A 12375-nucleotide genomic window follows, 5' to 3' on the forward strand; every position below is an offset into this window, starting at 1 on the left:
ATTGACTCAAATGATGTCAATTAGCCTATCAGAAACTTTTAAAGCCATGACATCATTTTCTGGAATTTTCCAAGCTGTTTAAAGGCACAGTCAACTTGGTGTATGTAAACTTCTGACCCACTGGAATTGTGATACAGTGAAATAATCTCTCTGTAAACAATTGTTTGAAAAATCACTTGTCATGCACAAAGTAGATGTCCTAACCGACTTGCCAAAGCTATAGTTTGTGAACAATACGTTTGTGGAGTGGTTGAAAACAAGTTTTAATGGCTCCAACCTAAGTGTATGTAAACTTCCGACTTCAACTGTACATAGTTGGAATCACTGGCCACTTTAAGGGAACAATTAAATAATATTAATATGTTTACATACTGCTTTACTCACCTCATATGTATATACTGTATTCGATTCTGCTGTATTTTAGTCAATGGCAATATTTTATATATTTCTTAATTCCATTCTTTTACTTTTAGATTTGTGTGTGTTGTTCTGAATTGATATACTACTGCACTGTTGGAGCATTTCGCTACACCCGAAATAACATGTGTATGTGACCAATACGATTTGATTTAGAGCTCCGAGACAGGATTGTGTTGAGGCACAGATCTGATAAAGGGTACAAAAAAGTTTCTGCAGCATTGACTCCCCAAGAACACAGTGGCCTCCATAATTTTTAAATGGAAGTTTGGAACCACCTAGACTCTTCCTAGAGTTGGCCTCCTGGCCAATCTGAGCAATCAGGGGAYAAGGGCCTTMGTCAGGGAGTTGACCAAGAACCCAATGGTCACTCTGACAGAGGTCCAGAGTTCCTCTGTGGAGATGGGGAACCTTCCAGAAGGACAACTGTCTCTGCAGCACTCCACCAATCAGGCTTTTATCGTAGTGTGGCCAGACAGAAGCCACTCCTCAGTTAAAGGCACATGACAGCCCACTTGGAGTATGCCAAAAGGCACCTAACGATTCTCAGACCATGAGAAACAAGATTATCTGGTCTGATGAAACCAAGATTGAACTCTTTGGCCTGAATGCTCAGCGTCACGTCTGGAAGAAACCTGGCACCATCCCTAAGGTGAAACGTGGTTGCAGCAACATGCTGTGGGGATGTTTTTCAGTGGCAGGGAGACTAGTCAGGACCAAGGGAAAGATGAACAGAGCAAAGTACAGAAAGATCCTTGATGAAAACCTGCTACAGAGCGCTCAGGACCTCAGACTGGGGTGAAGGTTCACCTCCCAACAGGACAACGACCCTAAGCACACAGCCAAGACAACGCAGGAGTGGCTTCCCATCCAACCTGACAGAGCTTGAGAGGATCTGCCAAAGGTGCTTCAACYAAGTATTAAGTAAAGGGTCTGAATACTTGGGTAAATGTGATTTTTTTTATTTTGAATACATTTGCAAAAACCTGGTTTTGCTTTGTCATTGTGGGGTATTGTGTGTAGATTGAGGGGATTTAATCCATTTTAGAATAAGGCTGTAACACGTAATGCGGATAAAGTCGAGGGGACTGAATACTTCCCGAATGCGCTGTACATTGTGAGGGAATTCCAGTTCCAATACCTTCGGTAATGGTACTGACACATTTCATTGCATGAGTGAAAGGAATTATACACATTCAAATGTTTCAGAGAGCTGGACAAAACATAGAATCCAAATAAAATAGTTTTCCAACTGTGGATAGCGTACATTCATTTGCTTTGATTACACACACAATCCTCCTAACCACCGATTTGTGTGTATGCGTGCAGCCGGAACTCGTTCGTACAGGAAGGGACGAGGATGCGGCCGTCGTCGGTTGGGCACCTGGTGGACCATGTGATTCACGCCTCGCCCAGCCTCCCTGTCTTCTCCAATCACAAATCCGCGTCCTCTACCCAGGCCAACTCCATCAGCCTCGACTCTACCCCGTAAGTCTGCTGCCACACTCTCACCCCAATCACGAGTCAGCCTCATCCACTCAAGGCAACTGCATCAGACTGGACTCCACTCGTAAGTCTGACCCCTTGTGGACACTGGACACACTGCAGTAGTGAGGAAGATGAGAGAGGTGGTGGTTAGGAGTAGRCCTGTTGACATGACTGCATGATCTGACCAGGAACAACTCTGGCCCCTAGTTATAGCCCAGTACAAGAGACTAGGCCTACACTGAAACAATATGTTCGTGCTCAGAGAATGACTGTCAAACATTATAATGGAAGATCTCTCACCAGCTCCCTCCCAAACAAACACCACTATAGTTGTTAATGAGGATGAAAGTTGGTGACAGTGCATAGATTCCACTGTTAACGTCCCCACTAAAGCCGCTGTCTAAAAATCTATGGGAGCCACATTAAATTGGACTTGACAGTTCCAGTGCCATGCTGTCTACTCCGACTGCTGAAACAGCTGATTTTTAACYGTTAGCCTGTGGTCTGTGGCTTACAATTACAGTTCACACCCTTTCCCAAATGTCATTTAATGGSCTTAAATGGAAACAGAGACTTTGAACGCGGGCTGTAAAAAAATGAAGTGTTTACAGCTCTGGYGGCATGGAGGGGGTTCGGCAGGGCTGGGATGGAGCAGGATGGGGGTTGGGGGGTGATCAACACAGTACTAGTAACAATAACAATGCCTTTGGCCTGTCTGACTGGGAGCCGTATAACCCTCTTAGGTCAAAATGCCCGTGGCTCTAGTCTACTGCAGTGTTGGTCCACTGATATCTGAGAGTAGCCTAACCCCTAGTGTCTTTGACTGAGAGCCATATACCCCTCTTAGGTCAAATTGTCCTAATGCTTCTGTTAATGCAGTAGTGGTTCACTGACATCTGAGAGTAGCCTAACCCCTGGGCTACTAGGGTTGGGTTGCCCTGATGATTGGGGCTATGTTCAACTTGTAAACCCAGCTCTGGCCTCACCCTGTCCCGCTCCCACCCTCTGTCGTCCCTCTGCCCGTCATCCCAACCTCAACCAACCCTGTACTCCAGTTCCTTTGGCTGTTATGTTCTTCGAGATGCCTTTCAGAGTTCCAGTAACTGTTTATTATTAGGCTAGATTGGGTAAGTGCCACTAGGAGTGGAGGACGATTAATAGCCTCTCTGTCCGAGTCTCTCCATATGTTACTGTCTTGTCTTAGAGCAGGAATGGTTTTTATATGTTCTGCTGTGTTATCTTACCAAGAACTATGTCACCAGCATTAGTACASATACTGCACCTGTACTGGGAATGGAGGGAATAGTTCTGACACGTACATAATCCCTATTTAAGCTATGCATATGCACACAAACATGCCTACACTCACCATATATACTTTCCCRCCCTATTTCGCTCTCATTTCACTTCTGCATTCCCACACACACAGGCACACGCGTACATGCACACTTGCACGCACCCACATTCCGTGCCAAGCCATTTGCTCATCTCTTTTGTCACTGACCCAGAAGATGACATAACCACCTGCTCACTATTCCTGAGAAATCACACATCATTGCTATATCCAGTGACACACACGCACATAGATTCTCTCTTCTGCTCTCTCAAAAATAAACATAAAAACAACCATATTCCCTGTCACGTAGCCTTCGCTCAGTGAGGATAAGGTTTCAGGCGGTTGAAACCAAAGCATAGCAACCAGGTCATGTAATACCTCCCCCTCTACAACCTGATCTGTAAACCAGGAAAACATCCCACTACACTGTCACTTGAAAGGCGGCTGACCCTAGACTGTACTTTGAAGAATAAAGAGAATATTGAACTTTCCCTGACTTTACAGTCATTGTGAAAAAGGACCGCAATTGTAGTACGTTATATCTTATTGTCTTGATGTAATTAGTGGAATACACCAATCTGTTTTTGTAAAGCCAACTCTCCAGCATTTCAGACCAAGCTTAAACTAGTAAACTAGTATTTGATAAAGTGTGTTACGTTGCGTCTTCCTGTGGTCAGTGAGCAGTAGTCCTGCCCGTCTCTCCCTCCCCCCAGCCCTGTGGCTGATGTCAGCATAGTGTCTGTTTATGTTGGAGAGGCCTGTCTGTCCTTCCTGCAGGGTCCCCCTCCGGACCAGGCCAGTGTCTCCTGTGTTGTGACACCAGCCCGGCATACAGGACGCTAAACAAAGACAATGTGCTGTGAACTGGCCATGACTGGCCTCTACTCCCCCTGGGCCTCCTGTGAATTCTGTGGTTGAATGACTAGGATGGTTAGGTACACTATCACACACCCCCACTGTGACTAGGTGGGTTAGGTACACAAAGAGCCATATAATGTATATAGAGTTCAGCCAGGTTTTAGCACGGCTGCCATGTCGGAGGCTTTACTCTTTAAATGTTCGTGGTGAAATTCTGTACTTACCCGCTTTAAACAAGCACAACATAGCAGCGTATTTAAGACATTTTTATCGCGKCGCTTTTGMGATAATGTGTATCCTAGTCTGTACTGTGTTGTGGTGTCAACAAATTGCATGTCTGCATTCAATGGACATCTTCATAGGTTTTGAAAACTAMCAGAAATAAACACCACAACGTGGAAGCGGCAATTATCACTTAGCAACAACTATAGAGAAAGTGGCGGACAGAAACCGCATTGGACCAACGCTGTGTGTGTACAGTTGAAGTCAGAAGTTTACATACACCTTAGCCAAATACATTTAAACTCCGTTTTTCACAATTCCTGACATTTAATCCTAGTAAAAATTCCCTGTCTTAGGTCAGATAGGGTCACCACTTTATTTAAAAGAATGTGAAATAATATTAGAGACTGATTTATTTCAGCTTTTATTTCTTCATCACATTCCCAGTGGGTCAGAAGTTTACTTACACTCAATTAGTATTTGGTAGCATTGCCTTTCAATTGTGTTAATTGGGTCAAACTTTTGGGTAGCCTTCCACAGCTTCCTACAATAAGTTGGGTGAATTTTGGCCCATTCCCCTGACAAGCTGGTGTAACTGAGTCAGGTTTGTAGGCCTCCTTGCTCGCACACACTTTTTCAGTTCTCCCTCACATTTCTATAGGATGAGGTCAGGGCTTTGTGACGACCACTCCAATACCTTGACTTTGTTGTCCTTAAGTCATTTTGCCAAACTTTTGGAAGTATGCTTGGGGTCATTGTTCATTTGGGAAGACCCATTTGCGACCAAGCTTTAACTTCCTGACTGTTGCGCTTCAATATATCCACATTATATTTTCCTACCTCATGATGCCATCTATTTTGTGAAGTGCACCAATCAATCCTGCAGCATAGCACCCTACAACATGATGCTGCACCCCCGTGCTTCACGGTTGGGATGGTGTTCTTGGCTTGCAAGCCTCCCCCTTTTTCTCCAAACATAACGATGGTCATTATGGCCAAACAGTTATATTTTTGTTTCATCAGACCAGAGGACATTTCTCCAAAAAGTACGATCTTTGTCCCCATGTGCAATTGCAAACTGTAGTCTGGATTTTTTATGGTGGTTTTGGAGCAGTGGCTTCTTCCTTGCTTTGCGGCGTTTCAGTTATTCAATATAGGACTTGTTTTACTGTGGATATAGATGCTTTTGTACCTGTTTCCTCCAGCATCTTCACAAGGTCCTTTGCTGCTGTTCTGTGATTGATTTGCACTTTCTCCCTCAATAGACGTTCTCTCTAGGAGACAGAACGCGTCTCCTTCCTGAGCAGTGGATGACGGCTGCGTGGTCCATGGTGTTTATACTTGCGTACTATTTGTTTGTACAGATGAACGTGGTACCTTCAGGCGTTTGGAAATTGCTCCCAGGATGTTCATCAGACTTGTGGAGGTCTACAAAAAAAAAATCTGATGGTTTTGGCTGATTTATTTTGATTTTCCCATGATGTCAAGCAAAGAGGCAGTGAGTTTGAAGGTAGACCTTGAAATACATCCACAGGTACACCTCCAATTGACTCAAATGATGTCAATTAGCCTATCAGAAGCTTCTAAAGCCATGACATCATTTTTTGGACATTTCTAAGATGTTTAAAAACACAGTCAACTTAGTGTATGTAAACTTCTGGCCCACTGGAATTGTGATACAGTGAAATAATATGTCTGTAAAAAATTGTTGGTAAAATTATTTGTGTCATGCACAAAGTAGATGTCCTAACCGACTTGCCAAAACTGTAGTTTGTTAACAAGAAATTTGTGGAGTGGTTGAAAACGAGTTTTAATGACTCCAACCTAAGTGTATGTAAACTTCTGTCTTCAACTGTATGTGTGCATGTATGACTCTGGGTACACAGAATAACACACACCCACTGTGTCTCCCTGTTGGAGAATGTACTGTAGCAGCTCTGCTTTGCTATTGGCCAATGGCCACAGGAGCAACTGGAGTCTCAGCTAAACCAAAAACTCTGATTCGCTCAATGGTTTACTGAGTTCTGTTGGATTTTAGGAAATGGAACGTGTCTTATCTTGAAAAAGGATCAAGGACTTCACTGACTGACAGACAGAATGTACGGTYCCATTAGCTAACACTGTCTCTCTCTACAGATCCCCAGAGACAGTAGATGGTCAGCCCCCGGCCCTGCCTCCCAAACAGTCCAGGAAGAACCTGAGCCAGATCATCCAGGACCACTCCCAGCAGAGTCTCCTAGACAACCACATCAATGAGATGTATGACATCCCCATGGCAACTGACAAATCCACGGTAAGACCACCCCATAGACTTACAGGTAACTGACAAAATAAAGGAAACGCCAACATGAAGTGTCCTAATAGGGCGTTGGACACCATGAGCCAGAACAGCTTCAATGCACCTTGGCATAGATTCCACAAGTGTCTGGAACTCTCTTGGAGGAATGCAACACCCTTCCKCAAYAAATTCCATAATTTTGTGTGTTGTTGATGGTGGTGGAAAACGTTGTCTCAGGCGCTGCTCCAGAGTCTCCCATAYGTGTTCAATTGGGTTGAGATCTGGTGACTGAGAGAGCCATGGATTTCCGGTTTACATCGTTTTCATGCTCATCAAACCATTCAGTGACCACTCGTTAGTACCGAGTGATAATTTAAAAAAACGTATTAACCAACGTTATTTTTTTWAAACAACTAATTGACCAACGTCTGTTCAATTATTTGAATTCCATTTCGTTAGATTTTTATCTGTGAGCTCGATGTGCAGTTTCTGTGGAGATAAGTCGTATGAAGCCTGAACTGTGCGATGTAGTTGGGAATTCCAACAAGCCAATATTCAACAGTTTTGTGCAGAAAACTTGGTAATTAACTATAATGACCATGATCCATTGCGAGCCTGCTTAAACTTGTCTGGTCTGTGCGGAGCAGAAAGAGAGACGAGAGAACGCTTGATCGAGAGGGATAGAAAGCAGTTGCTTTGAGGTTGAAAGTACATGATCTAATTGATTTGATTGTTGGTATTCAGCAGTCATAAGTATGCCTTATTTACTTTGAAGAACTACTAAAATAGTGATTTTGTCAGACAGCATAGGCAGCAGCTCTATGGAGATGACTGGGAATTAAATAAAAAAGTCATCAAATAAAACAAGTATTTTATTAAAGTGTAAAAGTCATGTAAATAAATGATGGTTAAGTGATGAGCAGTAATAGGCCGTCACTATCATGGGACTTTTAGTAATTGTTTTATTCAGTGTTCCAGCATTAAACCAGTGCTTTTAAAGTGGAACTGACAGCGTTGAACTATTTTGCAGATATAAAACAGCCAATCATAATATCAAGTCAAAAATATAAAATTCCCAGTTTGTGCTACAAAACCAGCTTTTTATGAGGTTTTTAAAATAGGWTTTATTTGACTCAATGTTCCATGATGCACACGAAGGCATTGCTGGCAGAATAGATGGAATGCAGTTCAATGCATAATTAATATTGGTAGTCCCCAAAAAAATTGCTATCAGGTTGTAAATCACATGGCCTAGTGCATTGTTTGCTGCCTCCATTCGGGATGCACTTTTTCAGTTTCAATTACTTAATATTTTGGACAGAAACAGACGAATGTAACTAAGGCTGGGAATGTCAACACAATCAAACTAGTAAGCGCAATGATCACCAGTCYGTCATAACATGGCTAATAGGCTAGCGTATCTATTTATGTAGCAAGCAAAAAACACAGTAACATTAGCTAGCTAGCTAAAAGTCCCATGATGGTAGTGACTGCCTATTACTGCTCATCACTTGACCATTTATTCACATGACTTTTACACTTTAATAAAATACTTGTTTTATTTGATGACTTTTTTATTTAATTCCCAGTCATCTCTATAGAGCTGCTGCCTGGAGTGGTGAGTGAATGACTTTTCCCCGATATCGTTTTTTTGGTGGCTATACCCAGCASGTGCCATTTGGTTAGCTAGCAAGAACTTGAACGACTGTTATCCAGTTAGAGTGAATTTGCGAACGCAAGAGATATGCTATCTACTCCGATTTCAGAGCACTGTAGTCTTTAGTGTCCCAGAGCACAGAATAACTGATGAATTTACAAATGCGCAACACCCGCTGAATATGACCGGTGTCWGTAAACGTAGGTAATACAATTATTTGTTAGTCACAAACGCTCTAGATAACATGTAAACAGCCTAGRTAACCAGCTCTGCTAGGGCGAGTAAAATGGTCAGTGAGGTGTTCTATAATTTGTATCTGGAAGTAGTTATCGCAAGCTAGCCAACTTTAGCCAGGCAGGCAAGCTGCAGAAGAACGAGTGGACTACAATTCCCCATTGTTTATCAGTGAAATTGAGAGATTTTATCTAATGTTCCTCTGTTATATTTTAGCTCYTCTTGCTCTGGCTAGCATTCGTTTTTTTCTTGTTGATGTTCATAACTGAGGGAGAGAGCCTACCTTCTCATGGTTGTTTGATCAATAGGATTGTAAAGTTCCCAAATGTAAGAGGACTACRGTGGTGTTTTACATATTTGCAGAAATCAATTCAGGTGTATTTTCTGGATTTTGGCGAATGTGTTGTAATGATCTAAAGTCACCCTGTTGCAGCTGCCTGTAAACACACAGTACAGTTCAAAGTGAATGATGGCAGGCATGTGTGGCAAATGGCTTGTTTGCATGACAAAGMGAAAACATATTTTTTGAGATGTTTGCAAATTTATAATAAATTAAAAACAGAAACCTTATTTACATAAGTATTCAGACTATTTGCTGAGACTTGAAATTTTGCTCAGGTGCATCCTGTTTCCATTGATCATCCTTGAAATGTTTGTACAACTTGATTGGAGTCCACCTGTGGTAAATTCAATWTATTGGACATGATTTGGAAAGTCACATACCGGTCTATATAAGGTCCCACAGTTGATAGTGCATGTCAGAGCAAAAACCAAGCTATGAGGTCGAAGGATTTGTCCATAGAGCTACGAGACAGAATTGTGTCGAGGCACAGATCTGGGGAAGGTTACCAAAAKATMTCTTCAGCATTGAAGGTGCCCAAGAACACAGTGGCCTCCATCATTCTTAAATGGAAGAAGTTTGGAGCCACCAAGACTCGTCCTAGAGCTGGCCGCCTGGCCAAACTGAMCAATCAAAGCAGAAGGGACTTGGTGAGGGAGGTGACCAAGAACCCGAAGGTCACTCTGARAGAGCTCTATAGTTCCTCTGTGGYGATATGAGAACCTTCAAGAAGGACAACCATCTCTGCAGCACTCCACCAATCAGYCATTTATGGTAGATTGGCCAAATGGAAGCCACTCCTCAGTTAAAGGTACATGACAGCCTGCTTGGAGATTGTTAAAAGGCACCTACAGACTCTCAGAACATGAGAAACAAGATTATCTGGTCTGATGAAACCAAGATTGAACTCTTTGACCTGAATGCCAAGTATTATTTCTGGAGGAAACATGGCACCATTTCTACGGTGAAGCATGGTGGTGGCAGCATCATGCTGTGGGATGTTTTTCAGTGGCAGGGACTGGGAGACTAGTCAGGATCAAGGGAAAGATGAACTGAGTAAAGTACACAGAGATCCTTGATTAAAAACCTGCTCCAGAGTGCTCAGGACTTCAGACTTGGGCGAAGGTTTACCTTCCAACAGGACAACAACCCTAAGCAGACAGCCAAGACAATGCAGGAGTGGCTTCGGGACAAGTCTCAATGTCCTTGTGTGGCCCAGCCAGAGCTCGGACTTGAACCCGATCGAACATCTTTGGAGAGACCAGACAATAGCTGTGCAGGGATGCTTCCCATCCAACCTGACAGAGCTTGAGAGGATCTGCAGAGAATAATGGGAGAAACTCCCCAAATACAGATGTGCCACAAGCTTGTAGTGTCATACTGTTACGGATACAGGTATCCTGTGTGTATTTTCTTTCCTTCTGCCCTAGTCACAGGTGTCACTCATCAGTCACCAATCAGTCGCCAATCAGAAGACACACCTGCTCCTTTTCCCTTACCCATTCACATCCCCTTTCCCTTGGTTTAAAAGGATCCCAATCAGTTATCTCTGCAGTTACCTCTCTTTTGTTTTTGTACCTACATGTCACATTTGTACATTATTATGTGAGTATGTATTGTTATGGTGTATGACTGTTTGTTTYTTGGTGGGAAAAGGTGGTACAAAGCCAAGTTGCCCATGGGCATACATTACCCGTAGGAAAACTTTGTCTAAGAACCCTAGTTAGAACTGGGTGGACCACCCACTGTATTTTATTGGTTAGTTAGCTAGCGGTTATTTAAGCAAGTAAGACTAGCTTAGGGTTTTTTGGATATTTCTTATTTCTTTCCTTGGGTCCAGCTCAGCCCCCCCCCCCCTCCATTTACCATGTGTTTGAACAATAAACCTTAAGTGTTTGACGGTAGATTTATGTTGTCTGTTGTTTTTAGTTCTCACTGTTCCTATTCACTGTTATGATTTGCATGAGATATGTTACGGGTCTCGTTTCCATCCCCCCTAGACTGCAGGGCCAAAGAGGTTCGTAACACATACCAAAGAATACTCGAGGCTGTAATTGCTGCCAAAGGTGTTTAAACAAAGTACTGAGTAAAGAGTCTGAATACTTATGTAAATGTGATATTTAATTATTATTATTTATATATTTGCAAAACTTTCCAAACCTATATTTGCTTTGTCTTTATGGGGTATTGTGTGTAGATTGAAGCGGGGGGGGTGTATTTAATCAATTTTTGAATAAGGCTGTAATGTAACAACATTTTGAAAAAGTCAAGGGGTCTGAATACTTTCCGAATGCACTGTATGTAATATCAAAACCAAAATCGAAACCCGTGATTATTTTTTTAAATTATCGAACCGAAACCAAGCCAACCTTACAAAAGCACTAATCGCTCAGCACTACCACTCGTTCCCTCTGGATGTGGGCATTTTCATCCTATGGGGGCGTTGCCATGGTAGACAAAATAATGGTCTGCCCACCACTTTTTTTTCATGACCCTAAGCATGATGTAATGTTAATTGCTTAATTAACTCAGGAACCACACCTGTGGGGAAGCACCTGCTTTCAATATACTTTGTATATTTCATTATTTTCTATTATTTGGCAGTTAACTGTAGATATATGTCTCATCATTATGTGATCCTTAACCCATAGCAATTCCAACCCACTTGACTACTTCAAAATGGTGATAGTCCTCAATGGTGCTACCCATGCTAAAACAGGCTSTTGGGCTGTAGACTTTTGGGGTGTAAGCCTATGAACCACCCTGACTGTCTGCCACTTTTACGCTTCATGGTTTTCATGATGTTCCACAATGGGTTAATTCAGTTGTACGGAAATGATTTAAAACTATGACCAGGAGGTTTTCTTGACCTCTAGGTTTTCTAWGAACTCTAGGCCCTTCAGAAGCTCTCTAGGCTGTGATAGCCTTTCCAATGTAGACATGTATTAACGCATRTCTGTCTCTTCCTCTACAGCTGAACGGTGTTGTCTCTCACGACAATCTGGTTTTGCTCAAGATGAGGCCGGATGATAGTGGACGATTTGGCTTCAATGTCAAGGTGAGACCTCTGCCTACAGTAGATGCCCTTATATAATTATATGCCGTAACATGCGCCCAGAGGGTAATCTCCTGGCCCTACTAATACTGATCCTATATAGGGCGGCAGGTAGCTTAGCGTTTAAGAGTGTTTGGCCAGTAACCTTAAGGTTGCTGGTTCGAATCCCCGAGCCGACTAGGTGAAAAATCTGTTGTGCTCTTGAGCAATACACTGAACCCAAATTGCTCCTGTAAATCACTCCGGATAATAGGCAGATTATTTACCTCTCTCCATTACCTTGGTTTTAGGGTGGAGCTGATCAGAAGATGCCTGTCATTGTGTCTCGTGTGGCCCCTGGGACATCCGTATGTTAACCACCCATCACTAGCAACACCCCATATATTTACAGTACACATACTCATGTTGTCCTCTCTGAGATAATCAAACAACCTCTCACTTGTTCTATCACTTCCGCCCTCTCACTCACACTGAATTTCTCACATTTCTT

The 12375-nt window shown here is 42.7% G+C and overlaps 1 protein-coding gene across 3 annotated transcripts in view; it reads left to right on the forward strand.

Annotated features, from left to right (window-relative positions):
* Positions 1–12375, forward strand: part of ptpn4a (protein tyrosine phosphatase non-receptor type 4a) — a 104411-nt gene that overhangs the window by 66684 nt on the left and 25352 nt on the right. For 2 of the 3 annotated variants that reach the window (XM_024005560.2, XM_070447826.1), the window contains 4 exons: positions 1747–1905; positions 6458–6614; positions 11805–11888; positions 12176–12232. In XM_024005560.2, coding sequence (XP_023861328.1) covers positions 1747–1905; positions 6458–6614; positions 11805–11888; positions 12176–12232 — 457 coding nt within the window. The remainder of the gene's footprint in view (positions 1–1746; positions 1906–6457; positions 6615–11804; positions 11889–12175; positions 12233–12375) is intronic. The other variant, XM_024005566.2, reaches the window with a different exon arrangement.

This window comes from Salvelinus sp. IW2-2015, linkage group LG2 (genome assembly GCF_002910315.2).
Source record: "Salvelinus sp. IW2-2015 linkage group LG2, ASM291031v2, whole genome shotgun sequence".
NCBI lineage: Eukaryota > Metazoa > Chordata > Actinopteri > Salmoniformes > Salmonidae > Salvelinus > Salvelinus sp. IW2-2015.